This window comes from Solanum lycopersicum, chromosome 11 (genome assembly GCF_036512215.1).
Source record: "Solanum lycopersicum chromosome 11, SLM_r2.1".
NCBI classification, from domain to species: domain Eukaryota; kingdom Viridiplantae; phylum Streptophyta; class Magnoliopsida; order Solanales; family Solanaceae; genus Solanum; species Solanum lycopersicum.
In genome coordinates this window covers 56,069,405-56,092,781 of record NC_090810.1, presented here as the reverse complement: position 1 = coordinate 56,092,781, position 23,377 = coordinate 56,069,405, and the positions used below count along the sequence as shown (strand labels likewise).

The following is a 23,377-nucleotide window of genomic DNA, read 5'->3' as shown; positions in this document are numbered from 1 at the left end:
TTTATGATAAATAACTAAATTTAATAATTTAAAGGGTGCAAATCTATAAAATGGAGCCGCACATTGATAATGTCCTCTTGATTATTTTAAAGAATGACTCTAGATTCACAAATTTAAATTCATTAATGCTTAATTACATGATAAGAACTTTAGTTGTTCTTTTTACATGGTTTGCTAACTTTAATTTCTTTTATATTCTTCATTTATTTATTATTATTTTATAATTACTTATTTAACTTTTATACTCTTAATATTCATAACTCTCATCTTTTCATATTCATAACCTCCAAATATTTAAACTAAAACTTTAAGATATCTTTTGATATTCCTTCTATTCTATTTATATAAATTCAACTTCTTTATCTCATGAAACCCCTACCAAGATTATTAGGCTATTATTTTTATTCTATAGTAAAAACAGATGATGAAGATTCTTGAATTTTGATAGGATATGAAAGGAGTCAATAAAAACTCAGAGAGTTATGTACTAGTTTTGCACTTATTTTGTCATCTATATATACATCAATCTTATAAGAATAATGTCTATATTGTATTTTTTCTTAAATATTTTGTTTCTTTTTGTCTTTTTTTCACTCTGTTAGACTTCTTAATTTAGTTTTCTATGAATGTTTTATTGTCGTAAGTCTTTGAATTTTGTAATTGTTACATTTTATTATTCATTACAATTTACATATATATATATTTCCATGAGATTTTAGTCATTCTAACTTATCTATAAAAATTCACATGAAACACACGTGCGAAGCACGTCCTGAGAAACTAGTAGTAATTAGAAGAAGAAAATACCTTTTATTCCAAGGTATGTAATCAACACACAAGCAAATAAAAACAAGGAAAAGATAGCCATCATGAAGCAACAAGAAACAAATGAAATTAGACTGTTGGAAAATGACCACATGATGGCTTCTTATATAAGAAAAAAAACTAGAGTGCTCCTATTCCATATACACTGGATTTGTGAGGAATTGAACACATTAAGAAAAACACTTTAAGAATGACATAATTTAAACCGTGATTTTCATTATTGTTTGTCGTTTGTGAAGTCATATATATAATTTTATGAGTAAAATATTTTATCTCCTAAAAATATAAAACTTCTATAAGTGTGAAGGCAAATACGGAAAAATTTCAAATAGTCATTTTAAACTTTGAACAATTCAATTATTTTGTACAATGAAAAAAATAATCAAAAATTGACTTAATATAAAATAGAGGAGTATAGTTTTGGAAATAAATTGATGGATTAATTCTATTTTATTTACTTTAGATTTAAAAGGTAAATGTTTAATGAGTATACAGTAAGTATTTTGGAATAGATAAGAGTTTCCTTAGACCGTTTGAATTGACTTATTTTAAATATTTTTATAGTATCTGGATAAGATTAAACGTTTTTAAATGCTTTTTTAATAGTTAAAATAACAAAATTAGACCGAAGGAAAATGACCAGATGATGACTTCTTATATAAGAAGAAAAAAGGCTAGAGTACTCCCACTCTTCCATATTAACTGAATTTGTGAGGCTATGCACATATTTAAAAAAAGAAAAATAATCAAGGACATAATTCACTATTGTGCTTTATGAAATTAAAAATATAACTTTGTAGGTAGCGTCATGTCACTTTCTTCTTTGTCCTTGTTCTGCACTTGTTCCTTTGAGTCAAGCTTTCATTTCCATCTTAATCCTAACTATTTGAATTCACATTTCAAATTCAAGAAAAGATTTAGAGTCAAGTTTGATAGAGCCTATTGAGTCATTTTGAGAAGTCTTTGACAAACTTCTAAAACTTGTTTTAAGACTTGAGTACTTGATCATGAGGATGAGGAGAGTTGAGTTGACTTCATGTTTTCGAAGTGAATATAAGGGAACTTAGTATTCCAAAGAGTAAATGTTTTACATTTAAAATTAGAGGAAACTTTGATTTCCAAATGAGTTTATGAGGAGTTTTTAGCACATCACAAGAAAGAGACAACAACTCAAGCAATTCAAGTCCACAATAATGTCATCAAAGCATTTCATCAAATAACAAATTACGATCAAGAACAAGGCAATTCACAAAGCACAACTATCAACACGTAGCCCTTTTCATTCATTAAGATCAATCAATTGAGTAATTGAACCCATCACCTCATTCTCATTACTCCCTAACACATACAACGAAGGAAAATAGAAGATTCTACAAGTTTTACAAGATTAGAAGTTCTTTTGGCTCAATGCAATGAAATGTTCATTCCAGATTTGAGTTTTTCCTTTCTGAACAATGTCCAAAGTCACACAAGCTAATCAAACAATTAATCACAATAAGATTCTAGAACAACATTCATATCATACAGTTTGAAAAAGGGTCAAATCAACTCAAAAATCTAATTCTGAAAATTAGGTTTTAACCCAAAAATCATTACTTGATGAGAAGTGGTCATAACCCGATTTTTTGTAAATGTTATGCTTAAGTATAAAAAGGTGTTAAGATAAAAATAAAACAATAAAAAGGTGTTAGGGATTTGTCCTGATTTTCTCACCTTATTTGAAGTTTTTTTTTTCTAAAAGAAAAGACGAAACATTACTATCAATGTTTTTACTTTTCATGAAAGAAAAATATATTTTTCTTCCATATTTGGTTTATTATTTCCTTAGAGGAAAAGTCTGTAATCCTATAACCTGAAGATTCCTATTTTCATAAAAAAAAAAAACCACAAGAGCATTCACAATGTAGTCGTTTAAGAGCCGTGTTTATGGAGAAATTTTCTCCTAAACAAATTTGTGATTTTTTGTAATACTAGTTTTCAATACAATATGTAGATCGCTTGATCAAACCATATCAATAATATGTCTTTAGTATGTTCTTATTTGTCGGCTGATTCGTCAATCATATGATTTGCAAATATTAAGCTTCCGCATGCATGACGTTTAATCACTTTAGAACCCAACAGAAGGTTTATAGTGATTGCAATGACCAAAAAGCTCGCGACCACGTCGAGTTAAAAAGTTCAATTCAACTTATGTTGACGATAGCGATCGCGACTTGACTTTATGTGATTGAGATGCACACAAAAAATACTTTCACACAATTAAGAGAGAAGACCATGCAAGTGTTCTTACTTGAATAGGGTTCTTACTATAGGTTTTGAATTTCTGTATAATGTGGAGTATGGAACTCAATCTCAAAGTCATTATAAAGTGTGAATTGAAGGCTAAACAGCAAACAAAGTGTGTATGGCTATGTGTCCTTGATGGTTATGGTGTCTACTCTTTTATTGTTTGTCCTTGAATATTCTAGCCATTGTTCTTCATAGATGCAACTGTCTTCTTATCTTGAAATATATTTGTTATTATTCCTTAAGTTCCTAAATGCTTCACTTGGTTCCAAAAAAAAAAATACATTTTGTTTAATCAAGTGTTGTGAAATAACTCTATACTTTTCTTCAAAATTATGTTGATCTGTAATCTTCAAAATTAATAGGTGAAACCTTAGATTTAACATTTGTATCCAACATAGAGAGTGATTTAAACCAACATATCCTTGAAAATAAGTAAAATTTTATTGATAGAAAAGCAAATATTAGTACAACTCTACTAGGTAGAACTAGAAAGTGATATTATACTTTTGTGTTTTATTAGGATGAAACACTCCAAAATGTTTCTCAGTCTCTGCACCTATCTTCAAATTTTCATCAAACATGGCGAATAAATAAGTTTGTATAGGTTTTCCTGGCCTGTGTAAAGTTCCATTATTTGACTTCGCATGTTCAATCAATTTCGTATAAAAAGTTGCAGCATTTTCCACAGTTGCTCCAAGACCCCCCTCGGATGGCCATCCACTTTCCGATACAACAATCTCAATGTTATTTTCACCGATAGCTTTGTCAATTGCATAGTAAACTGAATCCAACATAGCGTCAAATAGATTAGTATATCCGGATGGATCGGGTTGTTCTTGTGTAAATAGTGCATAAGGGAGTGTAACATGTGCAGGATCACCAATGTAACCAAAGTAAGGATAAATATTTGCTTGCAAAGGCGCGTTGTTCTGTTTCAACAACTCAATAATCGGTTTGATGAAGCCTATTGTGTCCTCGCGAAATGCTGATTCAGATGGTGGATATGTAGTAGCCAATAGACCGGTTTCTATAGCCGTTGTGACCTTTACTTGATCTTGTAGACCGGATTTGGTTATCGATTGTTGCACGTTTGTCAAGGCAGGGAGAAGGAAGGGAACAAATTGAGATGTTCCATTATTTACAGGGCTGACTTCATTACCAACATTTATATATTTGATTTTGACTTGTTGGACATAGTTCACAACATTGCTAGTTACCCAACTGTCAGCCTGTTGTGGATCTCCTAAGGATTGAAGTTGGCTATTGGGAATATCAAGAATCACTTCAATTTCACTTCCCTTAAGAGCAGGTAGTGTTTCATTTATTGGATCATAGGTTTTCATCTTGGTTATATTATTAGCTAAGTAAAGAGATACAACATCTATAGTTGATGGTAAGTCGTTTCCGTTCTTCCCATAGCAGACTCCAATACCTTGTGCATCTGCATTGAAATAACAGTAAAGTTGTCTATAAGTAATCTGATAGGTTGTTGGTATCAACATCGTTGAGGGTGTTGTCCTTTCTTAGATCCTGATTTACCTCGATAATTACAAAAAGATGGTGTAGAGTATATACTAATAACAATAAAGTTTTCTTGTCCAAAAGGAAATGACCATTTTGTCCTACTTATCGATAAATTTTAATTGAATCATTCATAAAAACATGTTGATGAGAAGTGGACTTACACTAGATCAAAAACAAATAACAATAACAAATATAATAATTTTATAAAATATTTATGAAAAAAAGCTAATGAGATGATGAGAAAATACCTATTATTTGAAGATATGTCAATACTAACATACCAACAAATACAAAGAAGGGGAAATTAGCCATCATGAAGCAATAAGAAGAAAATGAAATTAGACTGAATGATGAAAATGAGCAGATGATGGCTTCTTATATAGGGATAAAAATGGCTAATATTAATTGAGGGATTAATTGTATTTTTCATTTTGACTTATTAGTCAACTATTGACTAGATTATTTTCTACATATAATAATGATTTCATTAACTGAAAATGTGTTTGATTATGGGAATTCAAAAATGAGTCGTGATTACATTAATTCATTAAGGAAAAGTTAGTTGGACATAAATTTATCAATTAAAGTTAGATATTAAAAAAAAAGTAACAAGTTAATCTCACCAGTAGAGTCTAGAAAGGATGGTGTGTGAACAATTTTATGTTTTCCTACCTTATGATTGTAGAAAGATTGTTTTCAATAAACTATTGATTAACAAAGAAAAAGTAAGAACGAAATAAAATATTATGATTGTAGAAAGATTGTTTTTAATAAACTATTGATTATAAAAGAAAAAAGTAAGAACGAAATAAAATATAGGAGTAAAAGATTTAAAATATGGAAAATTAGATATAATGTCCATTGAATCAAAATTTCATATCCAAAATAATTCATTATCACTTATAACACAAAAGAGTTTGTTAGAGAGCGTGATGAATTAAAATAGAAACAATACAACATTTTTCTTAGCTTCGTGATGGATGTCAAACGATTTACCCTGAAAAATACGGTTGAATTTGTACGTGAAATTTAGAAGACACGTAGAATGGCTAGATTAATAATAGGTAATTATATTGTAAATAAGAAAAAAATTAATTACAAATAAACATATCTGTAGGATTGAATGATTAGAGTTCGATCAGCTTGGTTCCTCTGCTATCTTCGATGAAGATGACCCCGGAACAACTTGGATTACACAAGAAATGGCAAGGAGTACGAGCTTTCTTGTTATAATTAATATAAAAAGTTGAAAGAGTAAATGAGAAGCGGCCACTTCTTATAGGGGCGATTTATTTTGACTGGAGAAGTCGAGAATATTTCCTCTTAACTCTCATTGAATGAGGATTTAATTGGCGTTTAATGATAAAAGAAAAACATTTGCCGTTACATTACGACCAACTCTCTTTGATGATATTTCACGCCCCGAGACTACCCCTATAGGCGACACGGTACTTAGAGCCAAAATTGACTTCAAGTCAACCTCATGGCATGACACTAAGATTCACATGTAACGCCTCAAAAATTTCTAAGCTAAGACCTGAATAATTCTATAACACATCCAACTCTACTTCTAAAATTTGAATCATTCGTGTAACATCTCGAATTTTGAAAAAGGATAAAGAGGGGTAATGGGCAAGTCCACGAACCCAAAATGGACCATGGACCCTTCACGGCAACCTAAATGGTCTGTTTAGGGGTCCACGCGTTTATTTAGGGCATGGTGGCCAACCATCTAAGGCTACCAAGGTGGGGGTGTCCTAGATGGGACCCTAGACGGCTCGTGGGGGATTTTACGGTACGTATAGGGGGTCGTACAAGTAACCTATCAGTTTTTAAGTTTTGAGTCAACTTAAAAAACGATCATATCTCTCAGCATATACTGAATTAGGTAGTTCATGACCTATCAAATTGAAGATCTTTGTTTCCAATGCCACAAAGTTCGTGTCATTTCGAGTTTGAAGTAAAAAGTTATGTCCATTTTAGTGATGCCCTATCGGGTAGGTGAAACTTCATGGGCAGTTATACGGCCCTTGAAATGTTTCACCATCTTTGAAGCCTAAAACGTCCCGTAAACCTCCCTTTTAAGGCACTCCATCAGTTTGTAAGTTTGGTCTAATAACAGATAGTATTAAATAAATAGTATTACATAATATTAGTATTTACTGTGTACTAATACAAGTCCTATTAGGATTAGTACTCCTTAATCCTAGTCCTATTAGGATTAGTACTCCTTCCTATATCTCCTATATATATCTCCCATGTATTCCCTTATTAGGTTAACACTTCAATACAATCAATATTCCTTCAGGATCGTTTTGGTATTTCCCAACTGTTGTTCTTAACCCAATTCTAAGTCATTTTTATAGTGTATTAACCGAATATAATTCAAATAACTAGTTTTCAGCAATCTAAACATTTGAGAATTTAGAAATTCTCTTAAGACTCACCTAGGGTTCATCTTCTCCAACAAGAACCCTGAAACCTTTAAGTCAAAATCCAAGATCAAAGAAAATCCTTCAATCTAAGGTTTTTTTCATGTTCTTCCACTCTAAGAACTTCATAAAAGAGTTTCTTTGAAATAGTAAAATAAGAAGAGGTCACTTCTTATAGGGGTGATTTACTTTTGACTAGATAATTCGATAATATTCCCTCTTAATTCTCATTAAATGAGGATTTAATTGACGTTTAATGATAAAAGAGTAACATCTGGAGTTACATAACGACTAATTCTCTTTGATGATACTTCACGCCTCGAAACTACCCCTATAGGCGACACGGTACTTAGAGCCAAAAGTGACTCCAAGTTAGACTCATGGTATGACACTAAGATTAACATAGCAAGATTGAGAACACTGAATGTTGAAGCTAAAACTGAAATATCTGGATACAACCTATAATACTGATATAGACAATGCAACATAGTGAAATCTAAATTGATTGTCTGAAAGTCTCACTAACATAAGTTGCTAGGGAAACCCCCTAGTTAACTCCAACATGTCCATGTCTAAAATTGAAAGTAATGTACTGTAAGAAATATAAGTGTTGTCCTCGAAGAGATGAGGACTCGCCACTCTAACACTTCTGATCGGAGATAGTACTAACCATCACCACTGTAGCACTTCTAATTGGAGATATTACTAACCACATGTTTGATGATGAGTATTAGAACCTATATAATCAAATAATATAGGCAGAAAGTATGCTGCCACTACGTGGAAAATACCGAGTATGAGGAAATGCATAATAAACATGAAATTTAAACATGATAAATTGTAAAATATGTTGACGCAATGACAAAGTAAAATAACATGAAATTGAGATATTATCACGCCTAGAGCCTACACCCTGAATGAGACCAACATTCTAGAATCATTGTTGGTCCCCAAGTGAACCCTTGGCCTGCTAACTATGACACATATTATAACACCCCAAATATTTCTAAGTTAAGACCCAAACCATTCTTGAATTGCATATAAGGTCATACCATGTGATTCTTAACTATTCTTAGATTTTTAGATGTGGAATGATTCTAGATATCAATTAAGGTCACCTATTGACCCTAGCACAAATTTGAGTTGAAAGTTTCCTTACTAATTAAGTTTTGACCTAAGATTTTACTTAGGTAGACTTTCAAATAATAATATCTCTCAGCACATAAAAGAATTAGGTGGTACATGACCTATCAAAGTAAAGGTCTTTGAGTTCTCTTTCCATCGCCACCAAGTTTGCTTCATTTCGAGTTTGGAGTGAAAAGATATGCTCGTTTTAGTGAAGCCTATTTTTGTAAGGCACCTCAACCATTTTTAAAGGGGTAGTTTGGTATTTTTTTTCTAAGCCACATTTTTTCCACCTAATTTAATTATGGGTCTATAGGACGTGAAACTTTTTTCTTTAACACTTAAGAGTTTCCATCAATTTTGCCAAGAACCTATGTTCTTTCCAGGTATGTAAGGTTATCACAATACTGGACTAGTTCATCCTCACACCCTACATCTCATTCATTCAGAAATTGTCACATCTAAAGGATTCATTCGTAATTCTTGAAATCAGTTCTTCAATAGTTGGGAATCTGATTCTCTTCTTTTGTGAATCTTATAGTGTCATTCATGTTTAGTATCACATGAACCCTATTAATGTAGTAAAGTTATGTTTAAAACGAATTTTATTAAGTTTTCATGTATTGGTTTTGGGTTGAGAAACAGGAAGAGTTTAGGAACAATTTTCCAATCCTAAACTAATTTGAGGTCCTAATTTAAACTTGAAAATTCATCAAGGGTATTGAGGAGGGGCTTGGGGAGGTGCGCTAGCAGTGCGGCCAAACCTGGCCTAGTAGTTAAGTCCATGAGGCAGCACACCAGCAGTGCTCCAAAGTCTGCTTTTGATGTTTGGGGCCTGGCGCCACGCGTCAATAGTGAGACAGGGGTCGCCTGAGTCAATTTCTTATTTGTTTCATCTAAACGTGTTCCTTTAAGTTGTGTCTACGCTTCCCTTTCCTTTTATTAGATCATATAGGCTCCATTACCTATGAAAAAATTACATATTCTAATCACGTATCTTAGTGTACATTCAAAACTAAAGTGATTTTACAAAAAAAGTTTGAAAAAAGTTATTTTGAAAAGGAACACAAATGGTTCCAAAAGCACTATTTTCACATTGAGAAAAGAACTAAGATTCATGATTAGTATGACAGTCGAGCTAGTCATCAACGTTTAAGTAGTATGAAATCTAAATATGTCATCAATATTTATGCAGTATAATTACTCAATCATCAATGGTCATATCACAATATGATTTCAGATATAGTTTTCATGATTACAACCTAAATACGAGTTATTTCAAGAGTTCAAAAAAACTTTAACGGTCCTAAATGTGTCATATACGCTTTAAATGCATGTTTTGTGAAGAGTTTTCTTAAAGAAAGAATCAAGTGGTTTCATATGTATTATTTGACAGTTGAAGGAGTATGACTGATCTTTCTGAAAATAATAGTTCCTTTCTTTGTAAAGGGTAATTAAGAAAAGTGAAAAGTAAAGTAATAGTCCATTTCTTTGTAAAAGATGATTGAGGATAAATGATATTGATTATTTTGAGAGTAGTACCAAACACTGAATCGGGTAAGAGTCTATTCTAACTCAAAAGTCTCAACAAACTATGTAGCCAGCGTAAGATAGGATTGCACGGGTTCTTCTTGTGTCTCATCACCCTTTAAGAAGCCTATTAGATTGATTTATAGTTATAATATCATCTTATACCCTGGCAAAGTATAGGATGACTCTTGCAATGTGGACGAAATGTTGTATCATTGTTAAGCTCACAACAATGGTTGTCGGTTAGAAAACTCCTCACAAAGTAAAGTATATTATTTTCATATTACTTTTATCGCATATATCATGATAAAGCTTAAATGGCTTTCATTTCATGTTCATGTATTGATTCAATTGAATTGCTTTCGGCCATTTAGTTCAGTTATTTGTTCATTCAAACATATTACATACTCGTACACTGAATGTGTTATTACCCAATTTTGGCCCTCGACAATGTAAATTAATCATTGAGCTTCTTAAATTTCAAAAGATTTGAAATAATTGACTTTATAAAAATTTAAATATTTTTCAAGTTATTTTGTCATTTTTATAATTTTTATTTTTTATAATTTTAAAACTAATTTATATTCTATATAATTTTGTATATATCTATTATATTAATATTTGAAAATCGTCTCAAAAAGATTTTAGTTTTTCTTAAATATTTTTGCTAATTTTATAGTTTACATTTTGAGTAATTAGTTCATAATTAAGTTAATTATTTTATTTATTTAAAATTAAAAAGCTTTTTAATTAATTAATATCAATTCATTTAAATTAAATTCAATTTGACTAAATGCTTAAATAATCAGGTCATCCCTCTTATTGCAATCCTAGACCATTTTGTTGCCTTCAATCTTGGACTCTATTCATTCAGCCCATTCCCTTTGCTTCCAATTCACAATTCTTTCAGCCCACTTTTAAGTCAAAGCTCCAGCCCATCCAACAAATAAATACCCAGCCCAACTCCCTTTTTAGCTTTCTAATAAGCCCAACCAGATACCCATATACGTATCATTATTGGGAAAACTTTCACATATAGCCACTTAAAAGTAATTAATTAATCTCATAGCTATAGTTTGATAATTACAATTCATAACTACATGTTATATAGAGGAGAGAGGCGAGCGAGATTGTGAGAGGAGAGAGGCGAGAGAGAGGGGGAAAGAGTGGGAAAAGGTGATTTGTATATGTATATTGGTTAGATAATTGTATATTATATATATGTATTTGTATATATGGAAAGAGAGATCGGAAGAGGGAAGAGAGAGACGAGTGAATTGAAAGATGGAGGAGAGAGGCGAGTGAGAGAGGGCAGAGAGTGGGAGAGAGGGAATTGTATATGTATATAATTGTATATTATACATATACATTTGTATATAGTGCATGCAAGATTGGGAGAGGGAGGAGAGAGGTGAGCGAGAGAGGGCAGATAGTGGGAGAGAGGTGAATTGTATATGCATATAGGTCAAAATAATTGTATATTATATATATGTATTTGTATATTCTGGCGAATTATACATATACAAACATGACTAATTATACAGATCCGAAGTCAGCCCGCGTAATTAATGTATAATGTCAGCTACGAGTGATAATTATAGCAAACTATAGCTGTGGTGAATAATTAAATAGTATAAATTTTCTTTATTGCGTAATTTTCCCATCATTATTGCTGTTATTTCTGCATATGATTTCCAGTGAGCTTATGACTATATGTATATGTTGTTCATAGTTTGTTATCTTTTCTCTTTATTGTACACTAGTTAAGTCCTTATATTGCTACTACTTCGAACTTAAGATAGATTATGTAGCTATCCTTTTGTATACGTGTTCCTCTTATAATACATTTACCTTCCATAAGAGCTTGATGTTGCCTACAATATTATTAAAAAGAGTACTAATAAAAATTATTATGTCTATTTGCTCCATCTTATCTCATGAGTTCATTGGGACTCCATCTCTTATTGCATTTCTCCTAAGTTGGGCCAAGCCCAATATCCTCTTGAGTCTGCCTCGCTATGAAAGCTGAAGTGTGGGGCTGGAGACTGATGTATAGCTGATCGGAAGTCCAAAAAGCAGGTTGTATACACGTTTTATACAGAGGAATATACAAAATATATACAGGTCAAATGCGGAAATACTAGGCATAAATTCGAAATACAGGTGCTGTAACTTGAAGTGGGCTGGATAAAGTCCCTATACAACACAAGAGGGGCTGATATACGATCTGTATACACCGATATACAACTTGTGTTAGGAACGTACACGGTCGGGTTGGTTCGGATTTTTTAAAATATCAAACCAAATTATTTGTGTCGGATTTTTAAATCTATGAACCAAATCAAACCAATAAAACTCATGTTTTTCGACCTCAGGGTTTTTTGAATTTTTTCGGGTGTTTCTGCTAAAGTATTAGTTCAAACATATAATTTACTTGTATATCAAATATTTCTTCAGTTCAACCAAGATACAACTATCATGTTTCTTAATGATAAATATAACACAATAATGATATGATTAATGACACTAAAATATCACAACAATGAAATCACTTAAAAAGAAATTGCAAATTAACAAGTCATATTGTAAATTATCATAATATAAAAGTACTATATCATGCTAACATAAGTTTAATAAGTATTAGTTACATGACTAAACATTAAAAGAAATAAAATTAGATTATGTATTTTAATTGTCTAAACTAATGTAAAATCAAAGAACAAATATTCAATATTATTATCATTTTAGGATTAAATTGTTTTTCTTTTGTATTAGTATAATTTAATTTTGATTTATATTTTGTTATGATTACCAATATTTGTGGACTATAAGCTTTATGGAACCATTCAAAATTCTAAGTTTCAAATTTGAAATAAATATTAAAAAGATTAAAAACTATGAAAAACTATAAGAAATATTTAAAATTTATCAAAGTAAATACTTTTATATATAAAGTAAAATTTTAAAATTATGTATAATATCGGTTGGTTTGGTCTCGGATTGGTTTTTTTAGTTAAAATCAAATCAATCCAAATATAGTCGGGATTTTTTTTTTAACACCAAACCAAGTTAAACCAACCACTAGTCGGATTTTTTTCTCGATTTGATTTTGTACACCCCTAACTTGTGTATACAAAAACGAGAATCGGTTTAAAGTCCAAAAATCAACATCTTTGGCCCAATGTTTCTGAAGGCCCAAATTCTTCTCTCCTCTCTTTATTATTATTTAATTGTCTTTATTTATTGTTTGTTATTCTAATCATTAAGTCTAACTTAATTGAATTTCGCATAGATGAACCATATTCTTTATGTTAGTTTATTTTAATAAAATTTTATTTTTATCAATTCTTGTATTTTAATTAAAAAAATATTTATTCTTGAATTAATTTAAGACAGATTTCATGTTTTAAGTGATCAAATTAGTTTAAATCATTATTTTTAAAAAGTTCAAATATATTTTAATTAATTTAGTTGTTTTGTTAAATTTCAATCACTTGTAAACAAATTCAAATATTTTAATCAAGGGGCTTTCTTAAAAAATTAAAATAGTTGTTTGTTTAACTTTTGTTTCAAGTTAATATGGTAAGATATCTTTATAATCATTTTTCCAAAAAATAGCAAATAATATTTTCATCAAGTAATAGAATTACTGCGTGTTAGCAGGCAGTCGGGCACTATAAATGCTTTAAAAACTTTCTTGAAGTGTAAATAAAAACTTCTTATTCATTTCCTCTAAATTTATAAAAACTTAATTTGTTAGAGTCTTTTTTAAATCAAGTTTTATTCATTTCTTTCAAAAATTAAGTGTTGTCTCTTCTCTAAGTATTTTTCTTAAATTGTTTTATACTTAGAACATTTTAAAAAGTAATTTTTCTAAAATAGTAAAATTACGATATAACGAAAACGACGACTCTTCTCAAGTATTTTTCTTAAATTGTTTTATACTTGGAATATTTCAAAAAGTATTTTTTCTAAAGATATTAAAATTTTAGCATAACAGAAATGGTGACTCTTTTCTAAGTATTTTTTCTCAAATTGTTTTATTATTAAAACATTTCAAAAAGTGATTTTTCTAAAGATAGTAAAATCACGGTATAACAAAATGTACTCATGTCGTTCGACATGCATCTTATTGTGATGCAAATATAGGTATTCAGGATCATCAACGTGTTTTTCGTTTCTATATAGGACGTGAGGACGAACTAGTTCAACATTGTGAATAGTCTTACATACCTAGAAGAACAAAGAGCTTGATTGGAAGCCTTGAAACCTTTGTCTTCTTTGCGGTTTTCTTTGAGTTGGGGGAATTGAGAGCATAATATAAAAGAAAATTGAGTACTTGGTGGAATATATTCCCTCGTCATGATTTGGGCTTAGGAAAAGTGGAAAAAGAGAAGAGAAACCCAACTAAAAAGTAGTCAAAAACCTTTCACGGGGCCATCTACGATTTGTGGTTTGATCTACGAACTGTATATTCCATTGTGGAACTTATATTGAAATTTTAATGCTGAAAAGTTTCCTATGGGTCCAAATTATGACCCGTGGAGGTTTCCATGAGCCATAGATGAGTTCGTAGAAATTGAACTCAGGCCCAAATTTGATCCTCGGTACTTTTTTCATGAGTTGACAGAACGAGTTATAGGTTAATCTACAACCTATAGAAAGAAACTGTAGTTCATTAACTCAGAAAACTCTACTTCAGTAGTCTCTAAACATTTTCATCTAAACTTGAAATGAGACAAATTTTGTGAATTTGGAAAGAGGACTCATAAATATTTAATTTCACAGTTTATGAGCCACTAATTCATTATGTGCTGAGAGATGTGATCATATGAAGTTGACCTAAGTAGAATCGTATATGAAAACTTAATCGGTAAGGAATCTTCCAACTCAACATTGTGCTGGGGAATTCTAGCGACTTTAATTTATCTCCAAATTCATTCTCGTACTAAATAATTAACCTTAACATCTAAGAATAATTCAAGAAGCACATGACACTGCTTTTTTATAAATGAAGAATGATTTGAGTCTCAATTTTAAATTTTTTGGGGTGTTATAACATTACTCCCTTGAGATCATTCTTCCTCGAATGATGGTTAAGTTGAGCATGGATGAGAAAGGAGTTACTCTTACCATCTTTTTGACGTATGAACTTTTCTACTAATATAGGCGGACGGATTCATACTAGAGAGTTTTGAAATTGAACAAAGATATGAGTTTGAACATACTCGCTCTCTATTTGAAATTATTTGACATGAAACAAGGATATGTGGGCATGAAGTAAGAATGAGAATATTATTCCTTAAGAAATACGATTTGGTAGATACCAAACTTGGCAAACACCCACACTTCATTAGCTACAACCCATAGCTTTCACAAAGGTATAGGACTACTTTTCGAAGTTACAAGTCTAATTGCATGTTCTTACTGAGTTCAAGCCTGACTCTAAATCACAAGGTACTATGCATAAGATGATTATATTTATATAAATCACAACATTTAGGATATATGCCTCTACAGGAAATCTCATCCCAAGAATACTACTCTTTATCATTGTGTTCAACAAAACATCATAACCTCTATGCATTTAATACATCATGTATTCATCCCCATGTAACAACACCATATTCATGCCTAGAAATATAACCTCTCCATGAACTTTAACTCAGCAATTCTTCCAAAAAATTCTCATTCTCTCATCATTTCTATCGGTAGAAATATCACGCATTACTATCAGGAAATCTAACTAGTCTCATCTAACTATTACTCATAGTAAAACTTCATCTCATTTTTCCTCCACATTTATAACCTTAGATAGAATAAACACACAACCCGTATGACAATAAGAAACATCAACATTCTTCTTCTATCATCACTCAACTACTATTATCAACAACATTATCAAAACTAAAAAGGATTATTGAAAGAGTTTAGGGCGAAAGATCATAAGCAAGATTCATTTGAGAATTATGATATAAGAATATGCATGCCATAGCATATGTTTCTAGCTATTGAGAATAAGTCGTGAATTCACAAGATCGATGAGACACGATTTCTTATATGAATAGGTGCATATCATGATACTGATATCCATAACTTATGGAGTAAGATTAAGATCAATGGGTTAAAATTTATTTCCCTCATTCTTGGAACTGAGCATAGATATGATCTGTATGAAGTGTATGAGCATTGGTCATGAACACAATAATGATATTAGAAACACCAAGATGATGTTGTAACGACTGAACTTTGAGGAATATGCTAGAGTATGAATATATCGATATATCACTTTAACTCTTTTTTAATACATCACTGTTTGATTCTCAACACTTGACTTGGTTTCTTATTTTATCATCTTCCCCTTAGGCCTTCAAGTCTAAAATTGTTACTTTAAAACTATGAATCTATTCTGTCTTTTCTAAACAAGTTTATGTTCGATTTACTCTAATACTCAGGAAAGACTAATCTTATGACTATTGAACTCTCAATATATAGGTACTAAGATTCCTTCCAAGACATTTTTCTAAAATGTTTCTCTTAGCCTCTTCTCATTGGTTTATAAAGCTGCTTAGTCTACTTCTAAAAGTCGGACTTCTCCTTCTCAATCTACTAATACAACCTTTTTAAGTTCATATCTACCTAATTGAGGGAACTTGAACTATCGTTAAAAGCTTCATCGTTCACAGAGCTTTATATCTCTTCTGTCTAATGCTTACATTAGCATACTCAGATTAATAACTTCACTATACTATCTAGGCACACATGAAAAAGATCATAAATTTAATTAGAACCTTGTCTTATTACATACTATCTCGGGTACACTCCTTAATGCGCTTGTTAATCTAGTGACTTATCCATTGATGAAGAGAAACTCATTGATGAAGTTCCCACATACCTTGAATGGAACCCTATCTTGGGTGGAAGGTTTGAAGCTTAAATCTTTTATTCTTGCCTTCGAGAAAACTTTGAAGACAAGAATCGATTTGGGGTAAAATAGAAGAGAATGAGAGGTTAGGGTCCTTAGGTAACACTTAACCTACTTAGAATGGGACAAAACCACGCAGTGTAGGAATTAAGAGAGTTAGATAAGACCAAATACTCCTGACTAATAAATTGGTGGAGCAGTCTCGAATGCCTTCATGGACTGTATACCACTTCACGGTCCGTGAAGGTGTCCCTAGAAGGCCTGAAAGGATCGAGGTCTAGTTCCCGAAGGTCATCTCCCACAGAAACTTCTATAATTTGTTGATCAATTTATGAGTCATACAACCCGTGAAAGACAGATTCTGAGTTCTGGGATCCTTAGATTTACGGACACTTCTACAATTTCACATTTCACGTTCCAGTAAAAGCTTACGTGAACACTCTTCCAAATTTCCAACTTTCTGAGTTCTAGCTTACCGATCTCATTCAAGGCCCTTTGGTGTCTTTCACGGTCTGTGGAAGGGTCCGTACAAACGTATTTCTACAACATTTCAATACTTTCTGATTCTCAAGGTTTGATCTAGGCTTAGAAACTTTTGGAGTGTTACATAATCCGTCCCCCAATTATCAAAACCTTGGTCTGTTTCTAAACTTTACTCAAACTCTAAACTTTAGTTCGCTTTCTCTTCTTCAAGATACATGTTCAGTTTCCCTTTTATGTAAAGTCATTGTCTTTCACGCGTCTGCTATCTTGTTCACATCTCACATCTATTTGTACCCTATAACATTGCGAGTATTTGAAAACAGTAATTTTATTTTAAAATGAAAATGACATTTGACATGTGGAGTGTGTTCGATCATGAAATGCAAATTGGAATTGTTTTTGGAATTTTTGTAAATATTTTAGAGTGAAAACAACTTTTTGATATTATCTTTTTCAAATTTCTGAAAATTCGGAATTCAACTCCAAAAAGTTCTCCAATCAAACGCCCTTTATATAACCAAAGATCACTTATTTGCTTACCAAGCAATGAAAGAAAACAAACATTTTATTTGCAGAACTCTTGGGCCTGTGTAGAAGCAATATAACTCCTGTTAGGAAATTTTCAATTAGGCAAATGCCACAAAATCATTTGCATCCACAACTTAAAGGACAAAAGATACAACCACCATAAGCTTCTTCAAGTCTACATGGTTAAAACAATACAGTTTTTTATTTCCACCAAGTGAAATGGCAACCACTTTGTAAACATCTTTTCTCCACAAGCTAAATCTACTTACCGGCCAGGTTGACTTGTTGCTTAACTCTCCGAGCACATTCTGCAAAATTTTGAACCACATTAGCACAACTTAGGGGATCCTTTTCATGTTCCTTGTAGCATTTAAAACAAGCATCTCTCTCATCCAAGCATGGGATAGGCTTTTGATTTGGAAGTTTGAATTCCTTGTCGTGTAGATCCTTTGCCTTCTTTGTCACTTCTTGCAACATTTTTTCCTCATGTTTCTGCAACTTCTCCACAGCCTCTTCGCTCTCTTTAAGCACAGATCGAATAGCATCTAATTCTGCAATTGCAGGATGAGGTGGTGGAGGGACTGGGATCAACAAAGGAGGCTGAACAGGCCATCCTGTAGCAGCACGCCCCCTCGTTTCATCAGGATCACTAGAGATTAGCTTCTGATGTGCTGTTTTGTTTTCTCTTTGTACCTTTGGTTTTGGTTTCCTCGTTTTCTTCTTCAATTTTTCACCCTCATCAGCAAGCTGTTTAACTAAATTGCTGTGGATCTGTATAGTGAATGATTCACCCATGAAGACAGCAGATCTTCACAAGTATCTGAAAGATCAATTCATCCTAGTCATATAATTTGACAACTTGAGACAAAATGAGAAAACTTGCATCTCAATAATGGAAGACAACATAATACCAAAAGAAGCAGTTAAGCCCAGACAACCAGTACTGATGTACTTCTGGAACAGTTCCTCTTCTTTTCTTTTAACTAAACTTCCCTATATAAAGTCATTTTTCCTTAAGTTAATCATCTTTTGTTAAGAGTACAGGAATGTTCAAAACCAGTGCCAACAGATCGATATATTGATCAGATTATGTGTATGGTTGTTCATGTAAGTATAAGCAATCTTTAGAAAATGCTAGTCAGCAAAATCCGTCAAATAATTTATACCCAACAACATTTACTAAAAGAAAGACCAAGGACATGCAAAAGTAATTAAGATAGGCAACTGAAAAAAAGGAACAGTTAAATCAAATTATATCATTTCAGAAATAATTAGAAATCTCAATGATTACCGAGGTATCCACAATCATTTGTTTTATTAATTAATAAGACGACAAATAACTAGTTATCAGAGAATCTTAAGTTCCACTTTGCATTATTTTAAAAATTGTTTTCCTCAAGCAACTTCTTTGGGTGTTCATCTCTAAAATTCAATTTCGATGTAGTAAAACTCCATATGTTCTAGCAGAATTGGTCACTCAAAATTATGGTCATTGCGTGCATTGGAGTACTAAACCAGTAAGTTCTTCCTTTGGGGTTAGTATATATAAAGCAATCAGGAAATATTGGAAGGAGTTTGTTGTGAATACTGGGTTCAGACTTGGCAATGGCAGGAAACTGTCATTTCTGGAGTGATAATTGGTTAGGACATGGTCCTCTTAAAAGATTCATTTTGATCTCTACACCAGAAACTACCATATGGAAGATGCTTGGAGCTAGCAGGGATAGGATCTCTCTTTTAGAAGATTGCTAAATCATTGGAAGATCAAGAAGGTGGCTGAAATCCTGAAGACACTAGAAGTCTTCCTGATATAAGAAATACAGATCATTCAATAGAATGGACAGTGTTGTGAAAAGCGCGCGACCCTTGTGCGCTTTTTTATCTTGCGGCGAGGCGATCTGAAAAAAGCTCTCGCTTCAGATGAAGAAGCGAGAAGCGACCCTAAGGCAAAAGCGCAATAAAGCGCGCTTTTTATAAAAAAAAGCGACAATTAGGGTTTTTTTTAAAAAAATTAGGTTTTAAAAAAAAATCTGAAATATAACCTTCTCTCTCCTCACGACTCTTCTTTCACGACTCTTTCCCTTCTTTCTCTCCTCGCGACTCTTTTTTCATAATACTTCTTTCACAATACTTCTTTCCCTTCTTTCTCTCTTGACGATCTCGACTGAGGCTGCCTCTCTCTTCAACCTCTACCGCGACTGCAACTAACTTTTTGTTCATCTATTTTCCCTGGGTGAAAGTCCCTGGGTTTGTAGGCCTTGTCGTACGAATTCCACCCATTCAGGGTCCTTATCAGGTTGATTTTTTAGCTAATGTTTATTAGTTCATCTCTATGAGTTTCTTTTCTCTTGAAATATACAATCTTTGCCTGTGCTTCATCTCTTCATCTCTCTGAGTTTCGACTACTCTAGTTTTTTCTTCTTCTTCTCTTCTTTTCTTCATCTCCGCTGCCTGCTCTGTTTCTAATTACTGACTGTTGCCTCCTTTTTTTTTTCAATTCTTTTTCTTTTTTTTTTAATTATTTTGTGATCAGTCTAGCAACCTTGTTGAATAATAGGAGTTTGAATCTTTGTGATTTAATTATGTTTTTGATTTTTTGCTTTATATGTTATATGTTATGACTTATGAGTATTTTTGCCTATGTAATTTCTTTCAATCTAAGACTATATTACCTCTATTTAGTTATTTAATATTTTTTTATTTTTATACTAAATGTCGCTTTTTTTAAAAAAAGTGTGCGCTTCGCTTCACGCTTCTCGCTTCTGTGAAGCAAGCCCTCGTCGCTTTTTTCCGCTTCTCGCTTCCCAAAACACTGGGAATGGAACCAGCAAGAAATTGTTTACAGGCAGCTCAGCTTATCATCTTCTATCTGATACTAACTACAATAGTTTTGATTAGCCTTGGAAATTTATCTGGAAAACAATCTCCTTACAAAGTGGTCTGTTTCACTTGGTTGGTGGCTAGAAAAGCATTTTTGACACATGAAAACTTACAGAAAAGGGGGACCAAATTGACTTCCAGGTGGTTTTTTGTGCCAAGAAGGGGAAGGAAACAAGCCATTTGTTTCTTCACTGCAAGGTTACTGGTATATTATGACAAGTATTTCTGTCTTTTGCTGGGACAAATGGCTAATGTAGCTAGGTAGTAACAGGCAGAAGAAGTGGTGGAAGGTTATCCCAGCAAGCATATGGTATTATGGTGGACTGTGGGGAAAGAAAGAGTGCTAGGTTCTTTGAAGACGGTATGCTCTATACAGAAAACCAAGACTAAGTGACATTTGTCTCTTCTTTTCTGGTGTAAAAATAATTCATGTAAATTAGATGATGCACAATAATTTTTTGAATCTTTGTACGATGAACAAAGCCTATGCAATTGTAAATATTGATACCAACACCTCCTTGGTCCTGATGAGTACATATGTTACCTTTATCAAAAGAATTTGTTACTTCTTGTTTTTTCCCCAGCGATATGGTATACTTTTCCAGACAGATTATATTAAAAATCTGATAAACATGGGAGGTCACAGTTGCAGGTGTAATAAAGACAAACTAACAACAATAATGAATGTACATTGCAACTATTGTGTTATCTCAGTTAAATGGAAGACAGAACACAAATTTAAGGCTCTTTTTTCTTTTCGGGGGGATGTTTTTTGGTGGTGGTAGATACTGTGGAAAAGCTAAGGAGCTCAACTTTTTGGATGGCCGCATGGGGAACCAAAGATGAAATACTGATGCAAAGGAGACATACAATCCTTGGTGCTACTTATGTACAGAGACATCTTATGATCACTCAAAGTTAAACTCAAATAGTAAGAAGAGTGAAGAGATCCATAAAATTGTGGTATCTTATGTAGAATCTATGTGAACTATGACGGGCAATTCCTAAAGCTGTGCAAAGATACGAAGAGTGGAAGAACAAGGGCTAGGAGATATAGAAGCAACAGAGCTTGCAACAAACAGTGACCATGTGGAAAAAGAAATTTCTGGACACATAGAATCCCACATGAAATTGCAAATGGTTATACATGACACCCCCACTTGAACAGATCAAGAAGATGAAACTCTTCTTAGGCTTTGGTGTATACGCCTTAGAGGTTCAGCAAGCAATTACTTCTTACATATTTTCCACTTATTCCATACCTGCATCTCTAACATATTTGACGGATGATACAGGGGTTCTATCGAAATCACATGGAGGAAGGGATCAAATTTTTCGAGACTCATCATCGGGTACATCAGTAAAGTCAATCGCTTTTTGTTCCCAGTAACTCTATTGAAGTGCATCTTATACTTTTTACAAGAATAGTGCTTCTTGATATACCATAGCTATAGTTTTTCAGGGCAGTGAATGTTCCAACATTGCTATAAAAATGACTTCTCATCATGATATTGTTTTGGATCTTCAGTTGTCAACTTGTTAGAACAATTTCTGGTAGTTTTCTAGGGATGTTAAGATTCAGAATTTTGCATTCTTAAGTTGTCTTTGCTTTTTATATAGTAGTAATGTAGTATATTTTTGACACTAGCAGTAACGTAGTAATATAAAGGAAGCTTTCTAATAAGAGAACTGCAGTAGCATTTGAGTGTTGCTATCAATGTGTCTCAAAGACAAACAGCTCTGTGTTTTCTCGTGGCTGAAAAATAATATGTAGGTATACTTTTTCTACAGGAAAGTGTCAGATGGAAAGAGACATGCTCTTTTCTCGTCCTATAGGTTTAAGAAAGACGGGGAGGGGGGGTGGGGGTGCTTTCTGATTCATATGTATGGAAAATACAAAGTTTTCATGAAAGCCTCATCTCAGAAGAAGCACGAATGCATATCAGCAATTAGTCATCTAGATTCGTAAAATGCAAGTGAAAGGACTAGGTGTGGTATACACGCACTTTTCCCAACTTATCTACTAGCAAATGAGCACCTCGTTTACACTTGGGTATTGTACTGTTGTATAAGCCCATCGAGGTATTTCTTTCTTTCTTTATGACCAAGAAATCCGTCAAAAGCCCACTGCCTTTAAAACTCGGGACAACCGACAACAGGTCTTCCCTCTACCCTTCTCCACTTGGCATAACAGACTTAAATAGGAACAGTGCAGAGCTAAAACCTATAACCTAAGTAAAAAGTCCCTCATCACATACCACTCGAATTTAGCCCATCTAGGTTTCCCCATAGCTGATTCTTTACTTCTTAAAGCTAACCTAGTATACCCATGACAAAGTATTTCATAATAAGAAAATAGGAACAAGTAAAAAAATCATAAAAACAATAATATCACAGCTGAGTGAACAGAGCATTATAATCATATATACTTATTATTTTTTCACAACCGTGGTCTCAGAGTCAGCTTCGGCATGGACTAATTCCACGAGATACTCGCCACCTCCGACAAGCAACAACTACCAGATAACTCTATTCACCATACTAAGATTCCAGTTTAACATACTTGATATCATTACCAAAATTATGAACAAACAGACCATTATAAACCCAAATTCACCCATACTTGAGGTTAAAATACATCGCAAAAGTGAGATATATGTAAAAAAAAAAAATGATACATACATTCGATTCCGACAGAGAGAATTGTGAGGAGATCGCCGCAGAAAGAGATGGAGAAGACAATAGACCCGCAGAGAAGAATTTGGCAAAAAATTTCACGCAGAATTTGGGCTCTATTTGTTTGTTTTACAATAGAATTTGGGCTTGATAGCCC

At 32.6% G+C, this 23,377-nt stretch overlaps 2 protein-coding genes across 3 annotated transcripts; both read right to left on the bottom strand.

Annotated features, from left to right (window-relative positions):
- Window positions 1–3,539: 3,539 nt before the first annotated feature.
- Window positions 3,540–4,984, bottom strand: LOC543764 (glucan endo-1,3-beta-glucosidase, acidic). The gene is made up of 2 exons (XM_004251308.5): window positions 4,890–4,984; window positions 3,540–4,558 (listed from the first exon to the last, which is right to left on the bottom strand). The coding sequence occupies exons 1-2, from the start codon at window positions 4,954–4,956 to the stop codon at window positions 3,603–3,605; spliced, it is 1,023 nt and encodes a 340-aa protein (XP_004251356.3). The 5' UTR covers window positions 4,957–4,984; the 3' UTR covers window positions 3,540–3,602.
- Window positions 4,985–17,683: 12,699 nt separating this feature from the next.
- Window positions 17,684–23,377, bottom strand: LOC101267377 (uncharacterized). 2 transcript variants are annotated; one of them, XM_026028209.2, is made up of 3 exons: window positions 23,227–23,321; window positions 18,576–18,657; window positions 17,684–18,484 (listed from the first exon to the last, which is right to left on the bottom strand). In XM_026028209.2, exon 3 carries the CDS (start codon window positions 18,457–18,459, stop codon window positions 17,926–17,928), a length of 534 nt encoding a protein of 177 aa, XP_025883994.1. In that variant the 5' UTR covers window positions 18,460–18,484; window positions 18,576–18,657; window positions 23,227–23,321; the 3' UTR covers window positions 17,684–17,925. The 2 variants fall into 2 exon arrangements, with proteins under 2 accessions (XP_025883994.1, XP_004250915.1); XM_004250867.5 differs by lacking the exon at window positions 18,576–18,657 and having other exon boundaries at window positions 23,227–23,377.